The sequence below is a fragment of the Solanum lycopersicum genome, chromosome 4, assembly GCF_036512215.1.
Source record: "Solanum lycopersicum chromosome 4, SLM_r2.1".
Lineage (NCBI taxonomy): Eukaryota > Viridiplantae > Streptophyta > Magnoliopsida > Solanales > Solanaceae > Solanum > Solanum lycopersicum.
The window spans coordinates 4,214,283-4,232,294 of NC_090803.1; the positions used below are offsets into that span (position 1 = coordinate 4,214,283).

The 18,012-nt window shown below is 29.1% G+C and overlaps 1 protein-coding gene and 1 long non-coding RNA gene across 2 annotated transcripts; both read right to left on the reverse strand.

The window, feature by feature from the left end:
• Window positions 1-794: 794 nt before the first annotated feature.
• Window positions 795-8,394, reverse strand: LOC112941327 (uncharacterized). Its single transcript, XR_003246415.2, has 4 exons — window positions 8,304-8,394; window positions 8,131-8,198; window positions 5,821-5,883; window positions 795-1,011 (listed from the first exon to the last, which is right to left on the reverse strand). It is a non-coding gene; the product is annotated as an uncharacterized lncRNA (long non-coding RNA).
• A 4,369-nt stretch (window positions 8,395-12,763) lies between these two features.
• On the reverse strand, window positions 12,764-14,529 carry LOC101265325 (cytochrome P450 89A9-like). The gene has a single exon (XM_004236713.5). It carries the CDS (start codon window positions 14,504-14,506, stop codon window positions 13,010-13,012), a length of 1,497 nt encoding a protein of 498 aa, XP_004236761.1. The 5' UTR covers window positions 14,507-14,529; the 3' UTR covers window positions 12,764-13,009.
• Window positions 14,530-18,012: the final 3,483 nt, after the last annotated feature.

The following is an 18,012-nucleotide window of genomic DNA, read 5'->3' on the forward strand; positions in this document are numbered from 1 at the left end:
TCTTTTCAATTATATCTTTACATAATATTTTAAAATACTATTTTACCCTTTACCTTAATTATTTAAATCTAGTCGAACTTATTATCATAGAATAATTAAGAATATTAAGTAAATTTGTAAATTACAATACAGTACGATACAATCTAACCAAACAATCAAAATGTTATTAAATAACAACAAACTATATAATCTAACCAAACATTGCACCTACTATACAATACAGTACAATAGAATACAATACATTATGAAACAATGTGTAACAATGATTTAAACAAAGTGTAAAGGCTCCAAAAATTGAGGGACCTCATTTTATTTTTTTAGCAATTATAGGTTATAGAAATATTTTGAAATGAAAAATTGAGTACTATTCGTGAAAAAAAACAAAATTTTCATATAAAAGCACACCGTAGAGAGTGAAAAAGAAATAATCAAAGCAAGAAAGATTGATTGGCAATTTTACCACAGATCTAGAAAACGAGAGATATTGACTATTAATTTTTTTTATCATAGATCTAGAACACGAGAGACACAAAAAGAATCGTCTCATCGTATTTAATTATTTCTTTTTACAAATATTGATATAACTCAAATTGAAAAATATTACCATTTTGAAGTGTTTCAATTCGATTCGCTAGCTGTTTTAAAATGTAGTAATAAAATCTACCCATATATGGTCATTTTATTCTAAATTATTATATCCCCATAATTATGAAAATTTAAAATTTTATTTATTAACAATTTAAAAAATATTTAATGTAATCAAATATATGTTGAGATTTCAGAAGGTTTCATCATTATTAAAGAATACCCCTTGAATTGATTTTCAATAGGTTATTAATTATTATAAAATCTGAAAAGTAAACAAACACAATTCTAACCATCAAGTCTTGAGGCTTTAAATTAATCTTATCTTAATAGCATAATAATATTTCAGAATAATTGACTCTCGTTTTAACCTCGTAGAAGAAGAGTGATTGCTTTCGAAAGATCTTCGGCTCTGATATCACAGTTCTAGATACAAAGAAGAAAATATAACGAGTCACAACGAAACAACAAAAAGTCTACTCGACGGAAGCAACAATTACAATAAAATAGTATAATAATCGAGACACGATATATAATCTACAAGGATAGAAAATTGAAAATAATAGTGATGAATATTAAAAAACAACTTAAATAAGTACAATGACAAATACGAACCACCCTAATCAAGGCAATACTATTCTACCTACTAACCTTCTAAGACGTGTCCTCCACACCTTACTATCTAAAGTCAGGTCTTTTGTAATATGAAATTGAGTCATAGTCTTTTGTAATATGATAACATAATGCATTTCTATATTTTTCTATTGACTTTTTTTTCCGATTGTTGGATAAATGGGAAATCGAATAGATCAAACTAAATAAATCAAAATAAAAAAATGTTTAAAATTGAGTTGAATCAAATTGGATTTATTTTTGTATTAACCTAAGAACTTCAAAATGGTGACCAAAAACACACTAATCTTTCCCTTATCAAATGTGGGATTTGTTCCATAGTTGAGAATTGTTTCTTAAATCCAAATAATCATTTAAAAAATTTGTTATTATTCCTAATCATTTCAATATATTTAAAGAAAACTTTAACACGGTCAAAAGTCTCATATTAGTCTTAACCTAATCTTTTAAAACAATGTGTTGGCAAATAATCTTACATCCTAGACTTGTTCAATAATTTAATGGGATTGATGATAATATTTTATTCGAGATTTACTAGAAGAATTTATAATGAGATAATGTAATTTACAAATAAGCTAACTAGCTATGAATGAAAAGGTTCAAGTATATCCCTATATTGTCAGAAAATATTAAAATATATCTTTCGTTATATTTTTGGATCAAATATATTATTCACATTACATTTTCAATTCAAATATACCCCTTTATAATATTTTGAAATAAATTTCTATTATTTTAATCGAGAATACATGTTAAGCTTAGAATCAAATCATTAAATTTCATATATTTCTTTTTAAGAAACAATCTACGATTTAACCCAGACAAATTATGGCATTGAACAAAACTTGCTAAAATTGAGCTTTGTATAATAATTCCATTCTATCTTATGATTACAGATCCTTCACTTCATGAAACATTAAACTAAAAAAGTCCACTATTTGTGATATAAACAAATTTGTTCCTAAATATAATACTAGTAAAAAAGTATATTTGAATCAAAAAATATAACAAAGAGTATATTTAAACTAGGAAAAATGCATAAGTACCTCTCCAATCTATGCCCGAAATTTCAGAGACACATTTATACTATACTAAGGTCCTATTATCCCCTGAACTTATTTTATAAATAATTTTCTACCCTTTTCGGTATTACGTGACACTAGCTTGGAAAAAATGTCAACACGTGCTGGGCTCACAAGATACTGTCATATAGGTCTAAAGGGTAGAAAATTATCTATAAAATAAGTTCAGGGGTAATAGACCTTAGTACAGTATAAGTGTCTCTGAGATTTCAAGCATAGATTTTGGGGGGGGGGGGAGGTTGTGCATTTTAACAGAAGTCAAAGAGCAAAAAACTACGAGACTAGTTCTAATGTACTGGAATGCAAGGAGACAACCACACTCGAATATTTAATATCAACCCTTATCCTCGATCTTCATAACCTCCTATCTAATTTATGTCCTCGGTAAGAAATGTTCTATCTAATAACCTTACTCCAATACTTCTTTGGGTGAGCCTCTAATGCCGTCACTGCCAACCTCTCACACTTCCTTACTAGGGCATCACTATGAGTTTGAGTTTGTTAAAACCTGGTTTACAAGTATTATACATATATACATACATCAGCAAATTAAATGATTGTTGATTTTATTATAAGACTAATTTTTCGGAACGTGTGTTGCACGTTTGTTCTTTATTATTATTAATTTTCTAGAAAACTAAAAAGTTGAGTTATAAAATAGAAAATACTGAAATTAACAATCGTAGTTTTACCATTTATATTTTATTCATTAAATAATAAAAAATATATTATAAAGAAGAACATTAAATAGATGATACTCTAGCATTTTTTGTTCTCTTTTCTTCTCATGTTGAAATTTAATTGTGCAATTACCTTCCTATGATAACCTCAATCTTTGTAAAATTGGTTCTTAAAAAGCAATTTCAAATTTTAATGATGTTAAAAAAACTTAAATTTAGCATGAATCGAACCTTCAACTTTAGGCTTTAAAACTTCTAACTCAATCTTTAACACTTAGTCAAGGGCTCTAATTATGTCAAAGTGTGTGCAAACCTGCGTATATATTAACAATTTCATTAATTTGACCTATATTCACGGTATAATTTCGACGAAGGGTGTTCACTTGCACAACCATCACTGGCAGTAGCTCCACCACTGCATGAATACCTCTCTTTAGTGGCGACTTTTATTTGATTTAGTAGCGATTTTTGTTGTCACTAGAAATAAAGTTTTATGACGACTTTTATTTGACTTAGTGGCGGTTTTAGTTGCCACAAAAAACTATCTTTAGTGTCGGCCTTTATTAGTTTTAGTGGCTATTTTCAAAATGCTACTAAAACTGATCTTTAGCGACAACTTTATTTGATTTAGTGACAATTTTAATTATCACTACTTACCTAAAGCAGCGACAATTATTTGTTTTACTTTAAAATAACCTATTTCTCCATAATGAAGTACTATGGCAATGATACATAATTCAATTATTGAGGGTGAAAGGGTAAGTTCTGTAACATACCTGTTCGATCCATTCACGACCATTATCACTAAACTCGATATTTGGATCATTAAAAAGCTCACTAAACTCACAATTTTAGCAATAATAGGGTATAGAAATATTGTAAAATTAAAAATTGAGTACCATTGGTGTAAAAAATAAAATTTTCATATAAGAGGAAAGAATTACTAAAACAAGTATGACATATTTGTAGTGATATATCTTAAGAAAATTAAATTGACTATAAAATTAATTGAAAAAGAAGTATTTAGAGAAGTTCTAATATAAAAAAAAAGTTAATTGCAATTTTGTATCTAACAAAGTTAGAAAAATAGATTGTTTTAAGAAAAAAAAATAGGTCTTCATTCGATCTTGACTTTCGCTAATAATGTGTTTGAGTCATCCTTGCTATTTGGTGAATAAATAAGTCAAAATCATATATATATATATATATATATATATATATGCATGAATCACAACAATTCCTCAAGATGAAAAACATTAATGTCATACCACTAAGAAAAATAAAACTTAATATAGAAATAGTAAAGCACGTGGTAGAGATTGAAAAAAGAAACAATCAAAGCAAGAAATATTAACTGTCAGTTTTACCGTATATCTAGAATACACGAGACTTAAAAAAAATAGTCTTAAAATTTTAATTTTTTTATTTTTTATTTACAAATATTGATATAATTCAAGTCGAAAATTTTATCATTTTGAAGTATTTCAGAGTAGTCCTCCGTTTACTAAGATCTATAATGCTAAAATCTTTCACTTGAAAAGCGAAAAGCCAAGAAATAATTAGAAAACAAATTATACAAGAAATTTAGTTTAGACTTAATCAAAGCCATTAGTTTGTTCTGGCTAAATAAGAAAAGAAATAAAAAATTGATTTTTTTTTCTTTTTCTTTCCTTTGTTACTAAATTTAAATTCAAAGATTAGTAAATAGAAAAATATTCATATATATCCTTATTTTGTCCAAAGTTACTTGAACACACTGATTTAAGAATTTAAATTCAATTCACTAATAGTTTGAAGATGTAATAATAATAAAAAAACTATCCATGCATGGTCATTTTATTCTAAATTACTATATCCCCAAAATCTAAAAATTCTCCTCTTTGTATGAAATTAACAAAAAATAATAATTTTCTCTACGAGTAATCATAAACCCAAGCTCTTGGAGGTTCACAAAAAACCGAAAGTTGAGATTCTAAAGGATTTGAATTTCAAGTTCTGATAATCATGATTGTAAAAGGGGTGAAATACTAAGTTTTATAACTTAACCGTTCGATCCTTCACGACCATTATCAGTAAACTTAAAATCTAAATCATTTAGAAGCTCAATTTTTAATATTTGTAGATTTCCAAGAATTTCGACTTCAAAAAGCTCATTTTTTTCGCAGAAAAAAATTATTGTTTTATTTAATTCTATAGAAAGAAGAGAATTTTTGGATTTTGGGGATACAACTAAGAATATGTGAAAGGAATTATGGCTGATACACCCAAGAATAATTAATTTCAACTAGAGGAATGTTAATTTTTTATTTTTTTTAGCAAAAGTAGGTTATAGAAATATTTTGAAATGAAAAATTGAATACTATTCGTGAAAAAAATAATGAAATTTTCATATAAGAGGAAAGAATTACTAAAACTAGTATGACATATATGCAGAGTATTATATCTCAAGAAAATTAAATGAATTGACTATAATATTAGTTGAAAAAGAAATATTAGAAATAGTCTAATATAAGCAATTAATAGCAATTTTGCATATTATAAAACTATAAGAATAGATTATTTTTAGAAAATTTTAGATCTTCATTCGATTTTGACTTTTCCTAATAATATGTTTGAGTCACCCTTACTAATTGATTGAATAAATAAGATGAGAGTGAAAAAGAAACAATCAAAGCAAGAAATATTGACCGTCAATTTTACCATATATCTAGAACAGGAGAGATATTGATTATCAATTTTACCATAGATCTAAAACGCGAGAGACATTTAAAGAATAATCTTAGAATATTTAATTATTATTTTTTTACAAATATTTATAAAACTCAAATAGAAAATCTTACCATTTTGAAGTATTTCAAATGTAGTCCTCCGCTTGCTAAAATGACTAATGTTGAAATGTCTCACTTGAAAAGCAAAGCCAAAAATGAAGAAGAAATAATTAGAAAACAAACTTTATAAGAAATTCAGTTTAGACTCAATTAAAATTGAAAAAAGGTATTTTACTCACAACATGAAAACTATTTAAGGAGAGAAAACCAAAAAGCATATAAAAAATAAGAAAACCTTAATTTGATGAACGAGAGAAAGAGAAAATTCAACAGATTTTATATTAGTAGGATGAGCGATCCTATACAATATAGAGCCTGTTTGGCTCAGCTTAAAAGCTGGTCAAACTGACTTAAAAGCTAATTTTTGACTTATTTAGTTGTTTGGCAATATTCAAAACAGCTTATTTTAAGTTAAAAAAACTTATTTTAAGCCAAAAGTTAAAAGCAGGGGTAGGGGTGCTTTTTTATTTTTAGCTTATAAGCTGTTTTAAGTTGACCACATTTTTATCTTTTTGTGCTTAATATTTTTATACAATCTCCAAATTACCCATATAACCCTAACATTTCTTTCTTCCATTTATCCCTTTTCACGTTTGACATAACAACTTCAGCACTTTTATCCAAACACATAACTGCTTATTTTTAAAATAAGTTTTAGCACTTTTAAAAGTACTTTTTTAAAGCTGCTTTTATTAAGCCCATCCAAACAGGATAGTCTATAGAAAATAATATTACACGCTTATTTAAATATTTTACGTGATTCAAATCTTAGCCGTTAGTTTGGTGGACATCAAAGACAGGCTAAAATAGAAAGAAATCTAAAAAGAAAATTTATTATTATTCTTGTTTTTCCTTTGTTACTAAATTTAAAGTCAAAGATTAGTTTTTAGAAAAATATTCATATATATACTTATTTTGTCTAGAAGTTACTTGAATACACTTATTTTAATAATTTAAATTCAATTCACTAATAGTTTGATGATGTATTATTTAAAAATAAAAACTATCCACGTGTGATCATTTTATTCTCAATTACTATATCCCCTTTATTTATTGATAATTTAATAGAATCAAATATATGTTTAGATATTTAAGAATGTTCATCATTATTAAAGGGGTTGCTTCTCATAAATTACAAGTGATATTGGTCACTTTTTAAACTAAATATGTACCATTGTTTGTTTCCTATAAACGAAAAGGAAGAAAAGTATTGCATTCCCAAAATCTAAAAATTCTCCTTTTTCTATGAATTAACAAAAACAATAATTTTCTCTATGAGTAATCTTAAGTCCAAGTTCTTGGAGATTCACAAAAAATCGAAAGTTGAGATTTTAAAGGATTTGGATTTCAAGTTCTGATAATTATGATCGTAAAAGGGGTGAAAGGATAAGTTCTATAACTTACCCGTTCAATCCTTCACAATATCAGTAATCTCAAAATCTAAATCATTTAAAAGCTCAGTTTTCAATATTTATAGATCTCCGAGAATTTCAGCTTCAAAGAGCTCATTTTTTACAGAAAAAATTATTGTTTTAAATTTTTGGATTTTGGGTTTGTTCGAAAGATCTTAGGCTCTAAAGTTTATGGGATTCCATATTTTAACAATAATATGTTATAGAAGTATTTTGAAATGAAAAATTGAGTACTATTCGTGGAAAAAAATAATTTTTATCATATAAGAGGAAAGAATTATTAAAATTAGTATGATATATATGCAGTATTATATCTCAAGAAAATTAAATGAATTGACTATAAAATTAAGTGAAAGAAGTATTAGAAATAGTCTAATATAAGAAAGTGATAGCAATTTTGCATATTATAAAACTAGAAAAATAGATTATTTTAAGACAACAATTCCTCATATCAAAATGAAAACATTAATCTTATATCACTATGAAAAAAGAAATTGATTTTTAATAAATAAAAGCATGTGGTAGAGAGTGAAAAAAGAAACAATCAAAGCAAAAAAGATTGACCGTTAATTTCACCATAGATCTAGAACTGGAGAGATTAACGGTCAATTTTACCCATAGATCTAGAACACGAGAGATTGACTGTTAATTTTACCGTAGATTTAGAACAGGAGATATTGACTGTCAATTTTACCATAAATTTAGAATAGAAGAGATAGACTGTCAACTTTACCATAGATCTAAAACAGGAGCGATAGACTGTCAATTTTACCATAGATTCAGAACACGACAGATCGACTGTCAATTTTACCATAGATCTAGAACAGAAGAGACATAAAAAGAATCGACTTACCAAATTTAAATATTTTTTTTTACAAATATTGATATAACTCAAATTGAAAAATCTTACCATTTTGAAGTGTTTCAAATGTACTCCGTTTGCTATAATTCTAATGCTAAAAGTTTCTCACTTGAAAACTAAGCCAAAAAAAGAAGAAATAATTAGAAAACAAACTATACAAGAAGTTCAATTCAGACTCAATCAAATCAGAAAAAAAAAAAAGAAAAAAAAATGTATCTTACCCACAATGAGTTACTTTCTCGATTCAACCAATATAAGAAAAATAAAATTTGACGAATGAGAGAAAGAGAAAGCACAAAAGAAAGATGATCTTAGCCGTTAGTTTGGTGAATATCTAAGACCGACTAAAATAAGAAAAATATTAAAATGAAGTTTGATTAATTTTCTTTTTCTTTCTTAAGTTACTAAATTTAAAGTCAAAGATTAATAAATTGAAAAATATCCATATATATAATTATTTTGTCCAAAGATACTTGATCACACTTATTTTATGAATTTTAATCCGATTTGCTAGTTGTTTTAAAATGTAGTAATAAAAACTATCCATATATGGTCATTTTATTCTAAATTATTATATCCCCATATTTATGAAAATTCAAATTTTATTTATTAACAATTTAAAAAATATTTAATATAATTAAATATATGTTGAAATTTCAGAAGGTTTCATCATTATTAAAGAAGACACGTGAAATTGACTTTCAAATGATATCATCGATAGGTTATTAATTATTGTAACGTCTGAAAAATGAACAGACAAAATTCTTAAAATATTGAGGCTTTGAATCTATTTTTCTTTATATATTTAATCTTATTTTAACAACATAATAATATTTCAGAATAACGACTCTCGTTTTAACCTTGTGGACGAAGAGAGATTGCTTCTAAAAGATCTTTTGACTCAAATGCAATAATTCTAAATATAAAGAAGAAAATATAGCGAGTCACAACAATGCAAAGTCTATCTGAAGGAAGCAATAACTACAGTAAAATATTGTAATAATCGAGACACAATACATAGTATACTAGGATAGAATATTGAAATTTAATAATGATGAATATCAAAACACGACTACAATAAGTACAATGGGTGACATGAACAACCTTATCAAGGCGATACTACACTACCTATTAACCTTTTACGCTAAAACGTATTTTTCACATCTTACTATCTAAAGTCAAGTCTTTTGTAATATGAAATTGAGTCATATTCTATTTTATTACTTCTACCCAATAATTCTTCCTCTTTAATACTGTCATTCATGACCATGATAAACATAATACATTTCTATTATTTTCTATTGATTTTTTTATTGTTAGATAAACTGGAAATTGAATAGATCAAACTAAATGATTCAAAATAAAAAAAATGAAAAATTGAGTTGTATCAAATTGGATTTGTTTTGTATTAACCTAAGAATTTTAAAATCCCTTCCCAAATGTGGGATTTGTTCCACAGTTGAAAATTGTTTCTCAAATCCAAAATAATCATTTAAAATATTTGTTTATATTCCTAGTCATTTTGATATATTTAATGGGATTGACGATAATATTTTATTCGAGATTTACAAGAAGAATCTATAATGAGATAATGTAATTTACAAATAAGCTAACAAGCTATGAATGAAAAGAGTCACATATATTCCTATATTGTCAGAAATTGTTCAAAATACCCTTCGTTATATTTTTGGATCGAATATACCATTCACATTATACTTTCAATCCAAATATATATCTCTTTACAATGTTAAATAAATTTTCTATTATTTTAATGGAGAACACAAGTCAAGCTTCGAACAAATTATGGCATAGAACAAAACTTGCTAAAATTGAGCTTTGTATCTAATATAAGTAAATTTGTTCCTAAATATAATAGTACAAAGTTATATATGACTCAAAAAATATAACGAAGAGTATATTTAAACTATTCATGATAGTACACAGGTATATTTGACCTTTTTTTCATTAACAGAAATTGAAGGGCAAAAAATTACGAGATTAGTTCCAATGCTTAGGGAATACAAGGAGACAACAATGCTCGAGTATTTAATAACCTTGAACCCTAATTCTCGATCTTCATAACCTCATTTCTAAGGTCATGTCTTCGCTAAGTCATGCCCTATCTAATAACCTTACTCCATTACTTCTTTGGCTGGCCTCTAATGCCCGCCACTGCCAACCTCTCACACTTCCTTACTAGGACATTTTTCTATTTCCTCTTCACCTGACCGAACCATCTTAATCTTGCTTCCAGCCATATCTTGTCAAAGATGGCGAACCATTTTATTACGATATTAGTTTTTGGGAACGTGCATTGCACGTTTGTTTTTTATTATTATTATTAATTTTCTATATCTTAAAAAGTTGAATTATAAAATAGAAAATGCTGAAATTAATTTATATTTTATTCACTAAAGGTAAGTAGATGATATACTCTAGCATTTTTATTATCCTTCATTTATAGTTTCTCACTCTCTTTTCTTCTCATGTTGAAATTTAATTGTGCAATTACCTTCAAGACTCACAAAAAACAAAGTCTTAACGGCGACTTTTACTTGACTTAGTGGCGGTCTTAGTTGCCACAAAAACCAATCTTTAGCGTAAACCTTTATCAATTTTAATGGTTGTCTTTAAATGCTACTAAAACTGATCTTTAACGGCGACTTTATCTGATTAGTGGCAGTTTTAATTACCACTACTTACCTTTAGCGGGGACTATTATTTGTTTTAGTGGCTGTTTAAGTTGCCACTAAAACATTTCTTTAGCAGTGACTTTTATATGATTTAGTGGCGGTTTTAGTTGTTACTAAAACTTACCTTTTGCAGCGAGAAATATTGGTTTTAGTGTCGGTTTAAGTTGCCTAAATTGATATTTAGCGGCGACTGTAATTTGTTATACTGGCGGGTTTAGTTGCTAGTAAAACATACCTTTAGCGGTCACCATTATTTATTTTAGTGACGGTTTTAAGTTGCTACTAAAACCGACCATTTAGCGGTGACTTTTATTTGATTTTGTGGCAGCTTTAGTTGCCACGAATGACCTTTAGCACCGACATGTATTTTATTTAGTGGCGGTTTTAGTTGCTACAAATACTTATCTTTCAAGGCGACTTTTATTTGTTTTAGTGGCGGTTTTTGTTGCTTCTAAAACTTACTTTTAGCGGCGATTGTTATTTGTTTTAGCGGCGGTTTAAGTTGTCCACTAAAATTGTCCTTTAGCGGCGACTGTTATTGATTTTAGTTGCCACTATAATTGTCCTTTAGTGGCGACTGTTATTGGTTTAAGTGGCAATTTAAGTTGTCACTACACTTGTCCTTTAGCAGCGACTGTTATTGGTTTTAGTTGTCCCTATTTCTTACCTTTAGCAGTGAGTTATTTGTTTTAGCTTCTCTGACTACCTATATTTAGGGCGATCATTATTTGTTTTAGTGGCGGTTTACACTAAAACAAAAATGACCTTTAGCGGCAATTGTATTTTTAGCCAAATCAAGTTAGTGAAATATATCTATCAGTTGTTTTAGTTTTATTGAGTTTGTTACATTGGTGCTTTCACTGAGTTCCATCTAGTAATGGTATCGTTGGCTCAACTTGCGGGTTGGGATCATTTGGTAGATAAATTGTTTATTCGTTTTCATAGCGGGAAAGCTCCTCACAGTCGATTCGCCTTTCTTTAGTAGGCTTGGTCCTGTTTCACCTGATCAATTCAGATTAGCATTTCCATTTGATCCTGGCTCTCGTTTACTTACCATGTTTCTTAGAGTTACAAGAAACTCTGTATTTTGTCTCGCTTCGGACAACTTAGATCATAATAACTTCATTATGTCAAGTGGGATTCTTTCATTTGGGTTGGTAAAGGACATGACCTATGTCTTCCTGGTTTCTTCTTGTCAAAATCGAGAGAATTGGGCAAGGCGGAGAAAATACAGGGGTTGCTTGAGGCATTTGCTGCATGATATTCGGAGCAGTTTCCCAATATTTTCGTCCACAAAGATGATGTGCTCTTGCTTGCTATGTTGGTGTTCATGTATTAAAGCCAACTTCGTTGTATCTTGTCTTTGATCCTGGTCCATATCTTGATGATGATATATTTCCCAATATTCTAGTCAACAGAGATGATGTGCTGGATGACATCTCTGTTGTTTTTGGAGTCGTAGAGATGAAGGATGTTTGGAGAACATGTATCAAAAGATCCCTTCTTGTTTCCAAAATTGCAGTATGCATATACTTCTGTATGCAATATTTCAAAGGGGCTCTATACAGCCTTTCGCCAAACAACGATTATGGCTGGGGCATGACTCTTCAACCTTATTCTTATTCCTCACCAGTAGTTAAATGGCGGGGTGAACACCTTTGTGGTCTTGAGTGGCAACATTTAGGTACTGATGCATCTGACACTTCAGCAGTTCCTTGGAGTTTCATTTAGCACATAATCACACGTTCATCGAGATTGTGCCTATATTTTTATACTTAACGGAAGGGTCTTGAGCATAAACCTTCAATGAATCTGATGTTACTATTTACCATCACCTACAGCGGAGAGCATCTCAGTACATGGTACGATGGAGGAAGCGAGTATATTGGCATAATCGAAAAACCATGTCAGAGTTGACATATTGCACATGATTATCAGAATAACATGGAAAAGCTTTTGATGTCTCACATTTTTTCAAGACCATATCATGGAAAGTTGATGCAGGCACCGGTTTTTTTGATTGCACACAACTGGAGAACTATGCCCCATTGTTTAGACACAAAAGTTTGTTGTTACTAATGCAAGTGTTTACGCTCGTTGCTATGATTATGCACGTCTCCTCAAGGTCCGTAGCAAATAAGAAGTTTTCTAATAGCTAACGGATGCCACAAAACTAGTTATTCTAATATGTCAGTGAAGCTTTAACAGATAATAAAATTACATATAGCAAGCAATCAATTCTGCCTGGGGCTGATGCGAGCTCGCAGTGGATTCTTCATAGTGAAGGTAAAATCTAACCTCTCCGTTAAATCAACGTCGTCTCCCTCCACAGTCTTCCACTCGAAACACCGAATCAAGTTAGCAACGAAGTATTCTAAATGAAACATAGCAAAGTCATAGCCCGGACATATTCTCCTCCCTACGCCGAATGGCATCATCTTGATCTCTCTGCTTCCTCTTATATCAAACGTCTCGTCATCCACCAAGAACCTCTCTGGTCTAAATTCCATCGGATCCTCCCACACGTTCGGGTCTAATCCCATCTCTCTCGCCATGAAATAGATTATTGCGTTCTTTGGTAACGCGTACCCATTCAATTCCATTTCCTCTGTTACTCTATGTGGTAACAGAAAATGCGATGGTGGATGAATCCTTAAACATTCCAGGATCACTGCTTTTAAATAGTACAATTTCATCGAATCCTCTGCTTTCACAATTTCTTCATACACCTTTTCCTGAATCGCAGGGTACTTAACCAAGTACGCCATTATCCACTGCAACGCGCTGGATGTTGTATCGCTAGCTGCCCCGAGGAACTCAACACAGAGCGTAACAATCTCTTCGTTAGTTACTCTCCTCTTCTCCTCTGGTAGTTCCAAATTCAGCAACGTATCGATGTAGGAAACCGTTTCCTCTTCCTCTTGACGAACTCCTGAGTTGAATCTTTCGATTTTGTACTTTATTCTACGTTCAATTAGGGGTGTGAATACGCTATCCACCTCTTTTCGTAGTGCAATGAGCTCCTTCCAACGGTTTCTGAAGATCAATTTCCCGACTCTAGGGAAAATGTCAAGTATTTTGAATCGTATCGTAGCTAAAAGTGCACGATGTTGTACATCCATAATTTGATTGATTTGAACATCGTCAAGCTTTTCACCGAAGCACATGAATGCAAGAAGACTAAAGATGGCGTGCTTTATATGATCAAGTAAAATCACTCCCGTTTTAGAGTCAGATTCATGATTTATCTTTTGAACAAGGATATTTAATGCCCAATCAACTCGAAATTTTGATTGGGACGTGGTACGTAACATTTCCGCCCTAAGGTTCCTACGTAGCACCCGCCACGTAGGTCCATACGAGGCGGTATTGATGGTTCGTTGATTGCTACTTAAAAGGAGACTGGTTGGTGATTCGAGTGGACGATCGGAGCATCGAGCACCGAGTTGGATTAGAGACTTGTAGGCTAAAGAGTGGCTACTAATAAAAATAGAAATAGTAGTACCTATTTTGAGGGTAATAATAGGACCATATTTAGGTATGAGTTTTTGTAATATAATTTCAATATCATATAAAGATTTATTTATCAATAATGGTAAATTTCCAATAAATGGAAATGAAAAAGGTCCTGGTGGGAGTTTTTTCTTAGTTTTGGAATTTGAGAAGAACAAAAATAAGAAATTAAACAGAAAGATGAGAGTAATAAGAAAAATGATGAACCAAGAATCCATTATTTGGGGTTATGTCACAAAAAAGAAAGAGTTAGTCTTAATTTATAGTCAGTTCTAAAAAGGAAAATATATTATAATGAAATGATATATAATTACGTAAATATTTATTATTTCTTTTAAAATTTAAATTTTTATTTTTTTTATCTTAAAAATTTTATCGAATCAAACTATATTATATAAAAATGTGAATGGAGGGAGTATGAGTTATGGGCAGGTTATTTTATTGAATTGTTTGCTTTGTTGTACAAAGGTTCACCACTTATTTTCTCTGCCAATAATAAATTCTGACTTAAATATTTGATTTTTCTGGCGGCACCAATTTCGAGCTATAACATTGTTTATTTAATAGGTGTATAAGTTTGATATTTGCACTGAAGCGTTGAAAAAATTAATTAAAATTTTTGATTATCCGTTAAGATTTACATTATATTTTTGAGGATTTTATTAAGGTAAAAGGGGCTAATATATTAATTCAACAGGTTTATAGGTTCAGTATTTGCATATAAAGCCTTGAAAGCTTTATATCAAGCATTTTCCGTGAGAATTCTATTAAGGTAAAAAGGATAAATATATCTTTTAACTGTGTGATTTAAAATTGTTAAGATATATCCAAAATAGTAGATTGAATTCCGTATAAAATACAAATCCTACATCAACAATCATATTATGTTTGCGTATGACATCAATTGTGAAGAATTCGAACAACTTTAAAACAAAACACAACAAAATTTTACTAGTTCATAGTAGTAACAAGCAAGTAGACTTGCCGCGTACAAATAAGTAAGACTTTACTATGAAACCGACAAATGTATAAATAAAAAGTTTGTCTTCATTAAGTAAAAATAAACAAGGCAGGAGTCTCATTTCATCTAAAAGGGAGAAGCACTTTTTACGTGAACTTTTTTCATACTCAAAACATGAACATGAGACATCAATATAGTTAAGGGTGCATTGAGGCCGAGACTAATTTAAAATTTAGAATTTATGAATTTTAAATTAGAAAAGAACTTATTGGATTTGAGTTAATTATTTAGTCATATCAATGAATTTTTTAACATAAATATATAATTTTAGGTAAAGTTATTAAGGTTTTCAATTTCTTTTTTTTGTTCACCTAATGGTTTGTTATGTTTCAATTGTTCTTTTGGTTTGTTTGTTATTTTAACATCTAATAGTTTGTTATGTTTCAATTGTTCTTTGGTTTGTTCAGGATAGTGTATAATCATTTCAATAAAGGTGTGCACAAGTGAATTATTACTGAGTCTTTTTATTTTTGTATTTTTTACTTAGCGTATTGAGTTCATATTTCGAATTGTATACTATAGGGTTTATTTAGATGGGACACTCATAACATGATTTTTTCCATATTTATGCCTCAAACTCAAGACTTTTGATTTATAAGGATGGAGAAGTCCAATTACTGTACCCTAACCCATGTTGGTATAATTACGAGTCGTGTTGCTTATATTCTTTAAAGATCGTATCGAATTGACTTTGATTATTTTTTTTAAAAAAAAATATCAAACCAAACTCTACGAACTTTATCGCAAAAAAAAAATATTTAAAAAAACAATCTTCCACATACCAAGTTACATTTATACCCTAGGGTGAACGATAACAAATTGGTTTTGAAAGCATTCACTAAGCAGAGTAAAATTTGAGAAACATTGCCCTTACGTAATATTAATCGAAGAACCGAATTAGTTTGTCTTTCGATTTTTGATATTTATGTTCATGTCTAACTAGATCTTTTAAGAATCTAATGAAAGCGACATCTTGATTAAATATCTCTCACTTAGGATGTCATTATAAGATAATTATTGTCAAAGCATAAATTGTTGGGTTTTGAAATGTGTAAATGAAATAGAATAGTTGCATTTCTATAGTAACTTCCTTCGAAATAAAACTTTGTGAAAATTTGATAACCATTGCCCATACGTCAAAATCTAAGAACTGAATTAGTTTGGCTTAATTCGATTTTTGATATTTATGTCCATGTCTAACTAGATCTTTTAAGAATCTAGTGAAAACGATATCTTGATTAAATATCTCATACTTAGGATGTCATTAATATAAGTTAATCATTGTTAAAGTATAAATTGTTATGGTTTTAAAAGGTGCGAATGAAAAATAAAGAGTTGCGACTTTATAGTTACTTCCTTCAAAACCAATCCTTATGAAAATTTGATAACCATTGCCCTTATGTCATAATCTACTAACCGAATTAGTTTAGCTTAATTCGATTTTTGATATTTATTTTAATGTCTAACTAGATCATCTTGATTAAATATCTCTCACTTAGGATGTCATTATAAGATAATTATTGTAAAAGCATAAACTGTTGGATTTTAAATGAAAAAGTATAGTTGCATCTTTATAGTAACTTCCTTCGAAATCAATCTTTGTGAAAATTTGATAATTATTGCCCGTATGTCAAAATCTATGAACCAAATTTAGTTTGGCTTAATTTGATTTTTGATACTTATGTCCCTGTCTAACTAGATCTTTTATGAATCTAGTGAAAACGACATCTTGATTAAATATGTCATACTTAGGATGTCATTAATATAAGTTAATCATTGTCAAAGCATAAAATGTTGGGTTTAAAAATGTGTGAATAGAAAACGAAGAGTTGCGTCTTTATAGTAACTTTCTTCAAAACCAATCTTTGTGAAAATTTGATAACCATTGCCCTTATGTCATAATCTACAAACCGAATTAGTTTGGCTTAATTCATTTTTGATATTTATGTTCATGTCTAACTAGATCGTGTAAGAATCTAATGAAACGACATCTTGATTAAATATCTCTCACTTAGGATATCATTAATATAAGATAATCATTGTCAAAGCATAAACTATTGGGTTTTACAAGGTGTGAATGAAAAATGTATAGTTGCATCTTTATAGTAACTTCCTTCGAAATCAATCTTTGTAAAAATTTGATAACCGTTACCCATATGTCAAAATCTAAGAACCGAAATATTTTGGCTTAATTCGATTTTTGGTATTGATGTCCATGTCTAACTAGATCTTTTAAGACTTTAGTGAAAACGATATCTTGATTAAATATCTCATACTTAAGATGTCATTAATATAATTAATCATTGTCAAAGCATAAACTATTGGGTTGTAAAAGGTGTGAATGTAAAATGTGTAGTTGTAACTTTATAGTAACTTCCTTCAAAACCAATCTTTGTGAAAAATTGATAACCATTGCCCTTATGTTATAATCTAAGAATCGAATTAGTTTGGCTTAATTCGATTTTTGATATTTATTGTTTTCTAAACTCAAAAAAATAAACAATAATATGCCTAATAAATTGTACAATACCTCGTGAAGATGGTAGTATTCTATATTGTTAGAAGAGAGTCTCAAAGCAATAGCAAGAGGTTTTGTGTTATCTATAGAGTATGAGTTGCGTAAGTTAAATCAGTAATATATATTTGTATCGCGATAGAATGCTTATATTTAAATATGAATTAAGAAATTTCAGCCTTCTAAAA